The 13,445-nt window shown below is 46.5% G+C and overlaps 1 protein-coding gene across 1 annotated transcript in view; it reads right to left on the bottom strand.

The window, feature by feature from the left end:
• Positions 1-10,078: 10,078 nt before the first annotated feature.
• MYOM3 (myomesin 3) overlaps positions 10,079-13,445 on the bottom strand; it is a 60,153-nt gene continuing 56,786 nt past the window's right edge. The window contains exons 36-37 of the mRNA XM_025395242.1: positions 13,266-13,321; positions 10,079-11,668 (exon numbers count right to left, since the gene is read on the bottom strand). Of these exons, the coding sequence (XP_025251027.1) occupies positions 11,405-11,668; positions 13,266-13,321 (320 nt within the window). The 3' untranslated portion in view covers positions 10,079-11,404. The remainder of the gene's footprint in view (positions 11,669-13,265; positions 13,322-13,445) is intronic.

Genomic DNA, 13,445 nt, shown 5'->3' on the forward strand with positions numbered 1-13,445 from the left:
TTAACTATCTTTAAGTGTACAATTCAGTGGCATTATGTACATTCATGATGTTGTGTCATCATCATGACTATTTCCAGAACTTTTTTATCATCCCAAACAGAAACTCTATGCCCGTTAGACAGTAATTCCCCATTCCTTCCTCCCCCCAGCCTCTGGTAACCTCTATTCTACTTTTTTGTCAATGAATTTTTCTGTTCTAGGTACCTCATACAGCTGCAATAATACAATCTTTGCCCTTTTGTGTCTGGCTTTCAGGGTTCATCCATGTTGGAGGATGTGTCAACATTTCATTCCTTTTAAAGGTTTTCTTTTTTTTTTTTTTTTGAGGCGGAGTTTCACTCTTGTTGCCCAGGCTGGAGTGCAATGGCACGATCTCGGCTCACTGCAACCTCCACCTCTCAGGTTCAAGCAATTCTCCTGCCTCAGCCTCCCTAGTAGCTGGGATTATAGGCATGTGCCACCAGGCCCAGCTAATTTTGTATTTTTAGTAGAGACGGGGTTTCTCCATGTTGGTCAGGCTGGTCTCGAACTCCCGACCTCAGGTGATCCACCCGCCTCGGCCTCCCAAACTGCTGGGATTACAGGCGTGAGCCACTGCGCCCAGCCTCTTTTAAAGGTTTTCAAGATTCATCCATGTTGTAGCATGTGTCCAAATCTCATCCCTTTTAAAGGCTGAGTAATATTCCTCTCTTTTTTTTTTGTTTGTTTTAGACGAAGTTTTGCTCTTGTTGCCCAGGCTGGAGTGCAGTGGCGTGATCTTAGCTCACTGCAACCTCAGCCTCCAGGGTTCAAGCGATTCTCCTACCTCAGCCTCCTGAGTAACTGGGATTACAGGCATCCGCCACCACGCCTGGCTAATTTTTTTTTTTTTTTTTTTTGAGATGGAGTTTGCCTCTCATTGCCCAGGCTGGAGTGCAATGATGCTATCTCAGCTCACCGCAACCTTTGTCCCCCAGGTTCAAGTGATTCTCCTGCCTCAGCCTCCCGAGTAGCTGGGATTATAGGTATGGGCCACCACGCCTAGCTAATTTTGTATTTTTAGTAGAGATGGGGTTTCTCCATGCCTGTAATTGCCACCATGCCTGGCTAATTTTTTTTTTTTTTTGTCTTTTTAGTAGAGACGGGGTTTGTCCATGTTGGTCAGGCTGGCCTCGAACTCCCAACGTTAGGTGATCTGCCTGCCTCAGCTTCCCAAAGGGCTGAGATTACAGGCGTGAGCCACTGCACCTGGCCTTAATTTTTTGTATTTTTAGTAGAGACAGGGTTTCACCATGTTGGTAAGGCTGGTCCCGAGCTCCTGACCTCAGGTGATCCACCCGCCTCAGCCTCCCAAAGTGCTGGGATTACAGGCGTGAACCACCGCGCCCAGCAGATATCTCTGTTAATTGAACATTTTAACTTGATTCTGTCCCACAGAAATATAACAAGAGCCATATATAGAATTAAAATTTGTTGTTGTTGTTGTTACTGTTGTTTTTTTGGAGACAGGGTCTCCCTCTGTCACCCAGCCTGGGGTGCAGTGACATGATCACAGTTCACTGCAGCCTCGAACTCCTGGGCTCAAGTGATCCTCCTGCCTTAGCCTCCTGATTGCTAGAACTACAGGCACATGCCACTGTGCCCAGTTATTTTTATTTTTGTAGAGACAGGGATCTCGCTGTGTTGCCAGGGCTGATGTCAAACTCCTGGGCTTAAGCAATCTTCCCTCCTTGGTCTTCCAAAGTACTGGGATTACAGGTGTGAGCCACTGTGCCCAGCTGAATTTTCTAGTAGCCATATTAAAACAATAAAAAGAGGCCCGGCAAATCACTGGCAAGTTACTTAACCTTCTAGATCTTCTGTTCCCTCTTGGGTAAAATATCTACCAAAGGGCAATTGTAAAGATCAGATGAGGTAGCATATAGAAAAGATATACATGAAAATGCTTTGGTAGTGCAACATCTGATAGTCAAAGTGTTATTTTTGTTTTTCTAGAAATAAACAAATGATTTGCAAAAAATACCGTGTGGTGAGCACCAGATGGATAGTGAGACAAGTTTATTACACGTCTTAAACTGTGCAGTCAGTAACAAAAGCAAGCGGGAAGCAACTAAAGATGTTAGAGCTGGGAAGGCCACCTCATCTGGTCAAAGTCAGGAGGAGCAAATCCCTCTGAGCCACCAGCCCGTTTGCCCACATGGCTCGACCCCAGCTGATAGCCAGTGCAGGAGTTACTGCTGCTTGGGAAACTTGAGATTTTGGCCAGCGGCATGCTTTTGTAATCTTCTATGTGACTGTATTCGCTTCCATTTCTGACTCAGCATGAACAGGGAAAGGCGCTGCTGGAAGCTTAATTGCCTCAAATCCCAGCTCCACCGAATCCTTTGAATAGTAATGAGAGCAATGGGCTCCTCTACACATCACCTAATTAGGGAGGCCCATTTGTTATCACCACTTGGCAGATGAAAGTATTGTTTCGCAGAGGTTAAGTGATTAGGCCCGGATGAGCCAGCAGAGGTTCGAACCCATGTAGCCTGATCCTGGGCTTGGTGCTGTTAGCCCTGAGGCTGCTTCAGGGACCAGAGATTATGTTATTAGGCAAATATTAAATAAACTAAGTGCATTTAATTGCCTTCCCACCCTCAGAAAGCAACCTGGACTCAACCACTTAATTAATTAATTAATTAATATCACTCTATTTTGCAGATGAACAGCACCATTGAGTGTCGCTCCCTCTCTCTCTTTTTTTTTTGAGACAGGATTTTGCTCTGTCGCCCAGGCTGGAGTGCAGTGGTGCAATCATGGCTCACTGCAGCCTCGACCCGCTGAGCTCAAGCAATCCTCCCTCCTCAGCCTCTCAAGTAGCTTTAATGATTCTATTTTTAGTTCTTTTTTTTTTTTTTTTTTTCTGAGGCGGAGTTTCACTCTTGTTGCCCAGGCTGGAGTGCAATGGCACGATCTCGGCTCACCGCAACCTCCGCCTCCCAGGTTCAAGCAATTCTCCTGCCTCAGCCTCCCTAGTAGCTGGGATGATAGGCATGTACCACCACGCCTGGCTAATTTTGTATTGGAGTTTGAGACCAGCCTGGCCAACATGGTGAAAACCCATCTCTACTAAAAAAAAGTACAAAAATTAGCCGGGCATGGTGGCGGGCACCTGTAATCCCAGCTAATCAAGAGGCTGAGGCAGGAGAATCGCTTGAACGGGGGAGGTGGAGGTTGTAGTGAGCCGAGATATCTCTCCATTGCACTCCAGCCTGGGCAACAAGAGCAAAACTCTGTCTCAATATATAAAATAAATAAAATTTGTGTTGATTAAGACAAGCTGATCATGTTTGATTGACTAACTTGTGACCTGTGTTTAAGGGGAACGCTCAGGGTACCATCACTGGTTGCGAGCCTCTGTTAGTCTGTTGAATAGCTTTTAACTTAGTAATTCATTCCCTTAGACCTAGTAATTCCCCTTCTAGAGTCTATCCTAAAGAATTTTTCAGAGATGCAAGCAAAGATTTATGTATAAGGATGATCATTCCAGTTTTAAGAGTGAAAAATTTGAAATAATTTCTAGCAATATGAAAATAATACGTAATTACAACATAAACACTAATATGGGGTTTTTGAATGTTTTGATGATGTGAGGAAGTTCTTATGATGTCAGGGCATATGCAAAACCAGGATGTAAAATTGTTCGTAGGATTTCTCAACTCTGTTAAACTTAGCAGGAAATACACCAAACATGCTAACATGTGGTGTGTGAGTTGGGAATGATTTCAGCGTCAAGGAACAGAAAACCTAACTCACGGTGGCTTAAACATAGAGGGGTTAAGTTTTCTCTCATGGCCAGGCACGGCGGCTCATGCCTGTAATCCCAACACTTTGGTAGGCTGAGGCGGGCAGATCACTTGCGGTCAGGAATTCAAGACCAGCCTGGCTCACATGGTGAAATCTTGTCTCTACTAAAAATACAAAAAATTAGCTGGGCGTGGTGGCAGATGCTTGTAATTCCAGCTACTTGGGAGGCTGAGGCAGAAGAATCCTTGAACCCAGAAGGCAGAGGTTGCAGTGAGCTGAGGTCACGCCATTGCACTCCATCCAGTCTGGGTGACAAGAGCGAAACTCTATCTCAAAAAAAAAAAAAAAAGTTTTCTCTCATATATAGCCTGTAGCCTGAAGGTGGTGGTTGAGGGTCTGATGGCAGCAGCATGGAGATGTCAGGGCTGAATCTCTGCGATTCTCTTTTTTTTCCTTTTTTTTTTCTGAGTTCTCGCTGTGTCATCCAGGCTGGAGTGCAGTGGCACGATCTCAGCTCACTGCAACCTCCGCCTCCGGGGTTCGAGCAATTCTCCTGCCTCAGCCTCCTGAGTAGCTAGGATTACAGGTGTGTGCCACCACGCCTGGCTAATTTTTGTATTTTTAGTAGAGACGGGATTTCATCATGTTGGCTAGGCTGGTCTCCAACTCCTGACCTCCAGTGATCTGCCCGCCTAGGCCTCCCAAAGTGCTGGGATTACAGGCATGAGCCACCACGCCCAGCCTGCGATTCTCTTTTCTTAATGGTTGGGTTGCCATAAAGAAAATCGAGGCCTGCCCCAGCTCCAGGATGACTGCACTTGAATCAGGAAGGAGGAAGGGGAGTTGTATGGTGCCTGCAGCGTGTGTCCCTTTGATTAGGAACACCAAGAGCCTACCAGGGTGCCCCAGCAGATGTTGACTTATTTCTCTTTGACCAGAATTGTGTCCCGTGGCTACCCCCAGCTACAGGAGAACCTGGGAAGGCGAGTATTTAACGTCCCAGTCTCTAGAGTGGAGGCAGCAATGGGGAATCGGTGGGAATATCTATTAGGTTAGTTGATAAACTAACATTTCATTTCCATTGTACTTCTTTCTGGTTGGTGGGTTTATGGGTGTTTTTACTTTTCTTCTTTATTATTTTCTGTCTCATCTAATTTTTCTACAACAAGCATTTCTAATTTCTGTTGTTGAAAATATATGACAATACTGCTTTAAAAATCCCTTGTGAGGTTGTAGGCTTTCATTTCTGGAAGCGTTCGTACTATCATCAGTCAAAATTGTGCAGAAGGAAGAAACTGTTGAATTCTGTGGGGGTTGGATTGACACCTCTCTCTTTCGCAGTAGACTATGACATCCCTGGGGAATGGGTGGGTGGGGAAATCTATCATTTGTTTAGCTCCTGTCACGTACTGTGCTAGTTACTTGGCAAGCAAGTATCGTCTCGTCTAATTCTCATAGCAGCCTTCGTTTTACAGATGAGAGGCAGACAGGCTAAATAACTTAATCAGGTCATACATTGGGTAAAAGGAAGCTGGATCTCAGCACCAGGCTTCAATTTTGTAGGTTTCTGAGACATAGTAATCTCAATAAAGTGTGTGCTGAATGAATATGGAGTCAATGAATCCCTTGGATGTGTAAGTTTTTAAAAGAAAACTGCAGCGGTTACCTGAAAATTATTTCTTGTAGAGCACCCATTCATTTTAACTTGCGCAATTGAAAAATAACAGGCTGTGTAAATTGCCTGCAGGAGAGGAACTCTGCGCACATTCTCCTGTATCTAATATCCTTGACTAATTGCCGGATATAAATAACGAGTATGACTCCTGTATGAAAAGACAGCCGAAGATTTGTTTCTCATGAGGTCTCTGAAATTTTTTATTATGAAAAAATTCTAAACATATTCAAACAGAGAGAGAATGGTAGTATGAACTCCAAGGTACCCATCACCCAGCTTCAAGGAGCATGACTATTTTGTTAACTTTTCCATTTATCTTCCCTCCTCCCACTTTTTTATTAGACTAGAGTACTTTAAAGCAAACCCAAAGACTCATTTCACCATGAACATATTTATAATTGGAATAAAAGGGATTTTTGTGTGGCCTTGTGTTTTTCTTTCTTTAGATCTGCTAGTACAGGAAGCAATGATGTAAAAATCATCCCAGGACACGTGGCTTTCTGGAGGCCCAGGTGAAAAGAGGCATATTCCTCACAGGCTATGCAATTTGTTTTGCCCTTAACTCCTCTGGCTCCAGCAGTAATACTTTCCTCAAATGCTGAAAATCAAATATCTGGCCTCTCTTAGCTAGATTTCTGAGGAGTGCTTCTTTTGAGACTATTGATGGCATGAAAATATCACTCAAGTTGCTTGAAGTTATTTGGAATTTTTAAAGTATGGAAAGCATCTCATTACGGCCATGGTTGAGGCTGAGTGGGTAGAGTTACTTATTACACAGGCTGTCATTGCCCATCCAGCTTCTTGCTTTCTGTGCCTGTCTGTGTAATGGTTCTAATGCTTTAGGACGGCCGGGCATGGTGACTCAAGCCTATAATCCCAGCACTTTGGGAGGCTGAGGCAAGCGGATCACCTGAGATCGGTACTTGAGACAAGCCTGACTGACATGGAGAAACCCTGTCTCTACTAAAAATACAAAATTAGCGGGGGGTGGTGGCGCAGGTTTGTAATCCCAGCTACTCAGGAGGGTGAGGCGGGAGAATCTCTTGAACTTGGGAGGCAGACGTTGTGGTGAACTGAGATCATGTCATTGCACTCTAGCCTGGGCAACAAGAGTGAAACTCCATTTCAAAAAAAAAAAAAATGCATTAGGACAAGAACTGCATCCTGGCTGGGATGTGAAAGGTGACCCAACAGGTATGCAGGAGGAGTGGCTGGTGGCCAGTAGAGGGGAATCTGCCTGGCTGGCCAGCCTTCCTTCCAGCTGTATGCCCTGCCTAGGCTCTCTGGAAGAGTCCAGAATGTTGGGAGGTGCATGGAGAGTTTCTGAGAACGCTGGGATTGTCTGTGTCTCTTAGTCCATGCTGTGTTGCTATAACAGAATACCACAGACTGGGTTGGTTATTTATTTATTTATTTATTTATTTATTTATTTATTTATTTACTTTGAGACAGAGTCTCACTCTGTTGTCCAGGCTGGAGTGCAGAGTGCAATGGTGCACTCTTGGCTCACTGCAACCTCCACCTCCCAGGCTCAAGCAATTCTCCTGCGTCAGGCTCCCGAGTAGCTGGGATTACAGGTGTGTGCCGACACACCCAGCTAATTTTTGTATCTTTAGTGGAGAAGGGGTTTAACCACGTTGGCCAGGCTGGTCTTGAACTCCTGACCTCAAGTGATCTGCTTGCCTTGGCCTCCCAAAGTGCTGGGATTACAGGTGTGATCCACCGCACCTGGCCCAGACTGGGTGCTTTATAAAGAAATTTAAGTAATTAAATTTATACCTGTAATCCCAGCACTTTGGGAGGCCGAGGTATGTGGATCATGAGGTCAGGATATTGAGACCATCCTGGCTAACATGGTGAAACCCTGTCTCTACTAAAAATACAAAAAATTAGCTGGGTGTGGTGGCGGGCGCCTGTGGTCCCAGCTACTCAGGAGGCAGAGGCAGGAGAATGGCATGAACTTGGGAGGCGGAGCTTGCAGTGAGCCGAGATCGCACCACTGCACTCCAGCCTGGGCAACAGAGCAAGACTCCGTCTCAAAAAAAAAAAAAACAAAAAAAACCAAGAAATTTAATTCTTGCAGTTCTGGAGGCTGGGAAGTCCAAGGTTAAGGGAACATATCTGGCAAGGGTCCTTGTGCTGCATCATCCCATGGCAAAGGGCATCACATGGTGAGAGAGCGTGGGGGCAGGGGGAAAACTCATCCTTTTATCAGGAAACCGTGATAACTTACCCACTCACAAGAACACTAACCCACTCGCATGATAATGATCCATCATGGATCAATAATTCATTCATGGCCAGGCACGGTGGCTCATGCCTGTTATTCCAGCACTTTGGGAGGCCAAGGCAGGTGGATCACTTGAGGTCAGGAGTTCAAGACCAGCCTGACCAACATGGGGAAATCCTATCTCTACTGAAAATACAAATACTATCTGGGTGTGGTGGCAGATGCCTGTAATCCCAGCTACTTGGAAGGCTGAGGCAGGAGATTGCTTGAATCCGGAAGGTGGAGGTTGCAGTGAGCCGAGATCGTGCCACTGCTCTCCAGCTTGGGTGACAGAGTGAGACACCTTGTCTCCAAAAAAAAAAAAAGGAAAAATTCAATCTTGAAGGCAGAGCCCTCATTACTTCATCATGTCTTATAAGAATCAACACTGTTGCACTGGGAATTAAGTTCTAACACCTGAACTTTGGGGGACACATTCACATAGAGTGTTTGCCAAGACCTGATCAGAGCCTCTAGAATGCTTCTCCTCCCTCACCTCGCTGTCACATCACCAAAGGCCCATTTACAGCAGTTCCTTTTTATGCCATGCCTGCCTTTTAACAATGAATTACAAGGCATACTAAAAGGTAAAACACACAGATGAGACAGAGCAAACATTAATGTTTGGGATATGCCAAGCATATGGGAATTATTAGGTCAGGATTTTTTTTTTTTTTTTAAATTTTTGAGATGGGGTTTCACTCTGTTGCCCAGGCTGGAAGTTCAGTGGTGCCATCACGACTCACTGCAGCCTCAACTTCCTGGGCCCAGGCAATTCTCCCACCTCAGCCTCCCAAGTATCTGAGACCACAGGCACATGCCACCATGCCTGGCTAGTTTTTCTTTATTATTTGTCGAGACAGGGTCTCGCCATGCTGCCCTGGCTGGTCTCAAACTCCTAGGCTAAAGTGATCCTCCTGCCTCGGCCTTCCAAAGCACTGGGATTATAGGCATGAGCCACCACACCCAGACAGACCAGGAATTTAAAAAAATTATGATTCATATGTTAAGGACTCCAATGCACCAGACTAGGAACTGGCTTCTGCCCCCAAACTGGCTTGTCAGCAATCACAAAGCTTACAACCTCTCCAGCCCCATGAAGCACAGCTTGTAACTTCTTTTCTTTTTTTTTTTTGAGACAGAGTCTCGCTCTGTTGCCCAGGCTGGAGTGCGGTGGTACAATCTCGGCTCACTGCAACCTCTGCCTTCCGGGTTCACACCATTCTCCTGCCTCAGCCTCCCGAGTAGCTGGGACTACAAGCGCCTGCCACCACACCCGGCTAATTTTTTTGTATTTTTTAGTAGAGACGGGGTTTCACCATGTTAGTCAGGATGGTCTCAATCACCTGACCTCGTGATCCGCCCGCCTCGGCTTCCCAAAGCACTGGGATTACAGGCATGAGCCACCGCGCCCAGCCTGCTTGTAGCTTCTTATAGTGCAACTGCAATTTGCACCAACAGGGATGCTCACATCATGTTCCACCAAGGCCAACAGGATTTCCTCTTTCATTGAAATTTGTGACATATTTTCATTGACACACTAAAGAAGCCAAGACTTTCCTCTGATGTTGGAAGTGTTAAGAGTGGTAAGATGGGCTAGGATGGTGTCTTTTTGTTTACTACATATTCATAGGAAGAGAAAAGCAAAAGAGGATGGAGTTCTGGGAAATAATAAAATAATCTGGCTGGGCAGGGTGGCTCATGCCTGTCATCACAGCACTTTGGGAGGCCAAGGCAGGTGGATCGCTTGAGCTCATGAGTTCAAGTAACATGGTGAAACTCCATATCCACAAAAAACACAAAAATTAGCCAGGCGTGGTGGTGTGTAGTGTCTGATACTTGGGAGGTTGAGGTGGGAGGATCACTTGAGCCTGGGAGGCAGAAGGTGCAGTGAGCAGAGATGGTGGTACCGCACTCTAGCCTGGGCAATTGCGCCAGGCCTTGTCTCAAAAACAAAACAAAATAAAACAAAAACTTAGTGTCTATTGGAAGGAACCTCGAAATGATCTTCCAGCCTTCTGGTTTTACAGATGGGAAACTGAGGCCCAGAAAAGGAAAAGTGTTGTGCAGGATCACACAGCGAGTGGGTGGTAGACGGATGCTTCAAACCAGTGGTGTTTGCCTCCAAGATCTGCGTGATTCCCTGAACTCCAGTCAGGTCTCCCTGGTCCCCACTGCTCCCTGCAGAGGTCTCATCAAACGCCTGGCCTGCCTGCACCATACAGCCTGGTAGGCGAGCCGCTGGGGAAATACATTACCCACCACGCCTTGATACGTGCAGAGGTGGGGGATGTAGGGGTGACTCACTTTATCCTTCAGTTCAGAAGTCATTTCAGAAATCAGAGGCAGATGTTACTTCGTGGTGTTGGAAGTACAGATTGTTTATTTTCTCCTCTACAATTTCCAGAGTTTTCCAAAATTTTACAACAAACATCTATAATTTTATGAACTCTCCCCATCTTATTTTTAAAAAGAAAGAAGTTGGGGGGCAGAGAAATGCCCAGCTCAGTACTGAGATCCATCAAGTGAGGCCAGTCGGTATCTGTCACACCAGGCAGAGGCCCCGTGCTGGAAGCCCTGGAGGCTACCAGCTCCAAGCCTGGTATCCAAGGCCACCTGGGCAGCCTCAGCCTCCTCCTTCCCTTTTCTCCCACCAGACCCTGCTCCTGAGATGTCCTTCTCCCATTACCACCACAAAACCGGACTAATTTTTCAGGGCCCAACACCAATTCTGCTAATTTTTTAGCGGGGGCTTAATCTTGGCTCATCACAACCTCCGCCTCCCAGGTTCAAGGGATTCTCCCACCTCGGCCTTCTGAATAGCAGGGATTACAGGCGCCTGCCACCACGCCTGGCTAATTTTTGTATTTTTAGTAGAGATGAGGTTTCGCCATGTTGGCCAGGCTGGTCTTGAACTCCTGACCTCAGGTGATCTGCTCACCTTGGCCTCCCAAAGTGCTGGAATTACAGGTGTGAGCCACCTCGCCCAGCCTGGATGAAGGTGTTTTAAAAGCCCTACCTCCCCATATTGGGACGACCCTCTGGTCTCCCTCCTTGGACCACTGGCAGCACTTTCCTTGGACCTGCTTTATAATCTTTATCATGTCCTGCCTTGTCCTGGAGTTGTTTGTGCCCAGGTCTGTTTCTCCCACTGGACTGAGGCCTCTTTGCAAGTGGAGCCTGCTTATCAGTTGCCTTTGTATTTCCAGCTCCATCTATAGCCTCCCACATGCTAGACTTCACATGAATGTCTGTTGAACTTATGTGAATTGAAACTATGGGATCCTAAAAGAGGGGTGTGATGTATCAGTTTATGGCAGGCCTCATGACTCTTGGCACTTTTGACATCTGGGGTCGGATAATTCTATGTGGTGGGAGCTGCAGTGTTTAGCAGTGTACCTGACCTCTACCTATCAGATGCCAGTACTGTTAGATAGCCCCAGTGCATCCGGGTCTCCTACTCCAGGTCCAGGGTTCATCCCGCTCTCCTGGAGGCCACTCAGGACCCCAGAAAGATCTTTGCTTCTCCACTTTGGTGCATCCGCTCCACCCCCACCCCTCACATCCTGGGTTCTATCTTGTCCCCTTTCCTTCTGCCCCACCCCTGTAGCCTGTGCCAGGCTGTGACCCACTGATTGTCCCTACTGGTCCATGCAGACTAGACTCAGACTGTGCCCGGACACACGCTGTCACATGCTCTTCAGCTCCTTGGGCTCGTCCCCGTGCTTGAACACACTGATGGTGACCTGGCCTGTCTCGGAGCCATACTTGTTCTTGACGAAGACGCCGTAGCGGCCGCTGTCATCACTGTTGACCTTCTCAATGGTGATGGTGACCTCTGTCCCCCTCACTTCCATGCGGTATCGGTCAAGGAAGGTGACAGGCTGGTCATTCTTCAGCCAAGAGATTTCAGGGGTGGGGTCTCCTGAGATGACGCAAGTCAAGCACAGGGTCTGTTTGAAAAGACAGGAAGAGAACAGTCTCACCTGCTTGTAACTTGAACTTAGCATTCACTTTCATGGCCCCAGAGAGCTCCCAGCTCAGGTTGCTCCCTGTGATAGCTCAGTATATGTGTTTTATTGTAATTTATAAAGGGGAGAGATTTTATTTTAACCCCACATCCTTCATCCTCAACCTTTTATTTTGAGATGGAGTCTCATTCCGTCACCCAGGCTGGAGTGCAGTGGCACGATCTTGGTTCACTGCAACCTTTGCCTCCCAGGATCAAGTGATTCTCGTGCCTTAGCCTCCCGAGTAGCTGGGATTACAGATGCCCACCATCAAGCCCGGCTATTTTTTTTTTTTTTTTTTTTTTTTGAGACAGAGTTTCATCTTTTTGCCCAGGCTGGAGTGCAATGGCATAATCTCGGCTCACCGCAACCTCTGCCTCCCAGGTTCAAGTGATTCTCCTGCCTCAGCCTCCCTAGTAGCTGGGATTACAGGCGCCCACCACCAAGCCTGGCCAATTTTGTATTTTTAGTAGAGACGGGGTTTCTCCATGTTGGTCAGGCTGGTCTCAAACTCCCGACCTCAGGTGATCCGCCCACCTTGGCCTCCCAAAGTGCTGGGATTACAGGCATAAGTCACCACGCCCGGCCATTTTTGTATTTTTAGTAGAGACAGGGTTTCGCCATGTTGACCAGGCTGGTCTCAAACTCCTGACCTCAGGTGATCTGCCTGCCTCAGCCTCCCAAAGTGTTAGGATTACAGGCGTGAGCCACTGTGCCTGGCCATTCTCAACCTTTCTTTAGGAATACTTAGTCATTAGAATCTCAGACCGTAATTACTCTGGCAATTCATTGGTCCCAGAATGGCCTTTGGTTTGTTTTATTGCTTTTTGTAACATATATGTCATTATGATTTTATCATGCAAGCAAGATTATATTGCTTGAGTACATAGATTTATGAATTAAAATAGAAAATTACTGAACAAGCTCTAGTGCAGAACACTATAATGTAATTATTAAACACACAGGCTCTGGAGTTGGGCTTCCTGGGTATGAATCTCACCTCTGCCCCTTCAAGCTGTGTGACCTTAGGTCTCTTAACCTGGGTTAAGGGACTCTGGGTTTCCTCAGCTATGAAGTATGATTAGTAATAAATAAAACCCTATTTCATGTGATTGCCTTGATGGTTAAATAAGCTAAAAAAGACAACATACATGGAATCGTGCCTGGCACAAAGTAAGCACCATCAAAAAGTCAGCAATTGTTTTCAGGAACACTAGATTTGCATAAGTAAGTTCAATCCTAGATGGGCTTTTAGGGATCTCCCAGTAGACATTTCTTGTGGACACTGAAGTCCACAGGCAGAAGTCTAGGATGCCCAGGGCTGTCTAGACAGATGGAGTTAGAACTAGGTCAAGCACCCACTGTGGGCTGACACCGGGCCCAGTGGCTTTCCTTTGTACCACATGTAATCAGTGAGGTGTGGTCACTTGGCCACTCTTTGGCTTTGAATCCACGGCGCTGCATTGTTTTGTGATCTGTGGTGGATGCATGAAGGAACACAGAGTGGGACTGCTGACTGTGGGCCGGGAAGGGTCAGTACCTTATCCTCCATGATCGTGGCCACATCCGGCAGACCCCTCACCACTTTGGCACGATCTGGAAGGGAAAGAACAGATCCTGGTGACAAATCTTTTTCTGCCAGCCGCTTCCCAGAAGTTTCATAGAGTTGAGGTTTATTTTTAAGCAAGGCTTCTTTCTTTTTCTTTTTCTATTTTCATTA

The sequence above is a fragment of the Theropithecus gelada genome, chromosome 1, assembly GCF_003255815.1.
Source record: "Theropithecus gelada isolate Dixy chromosome 1, Tgel_1.0, whole genome shotgun sequence".
Lineage (NCBI taxonomy): Eukaryota > Metazoa > Chordata > Mammalia > Primates > Cercopithecidae > Theropithecus > Theropithecus gelada.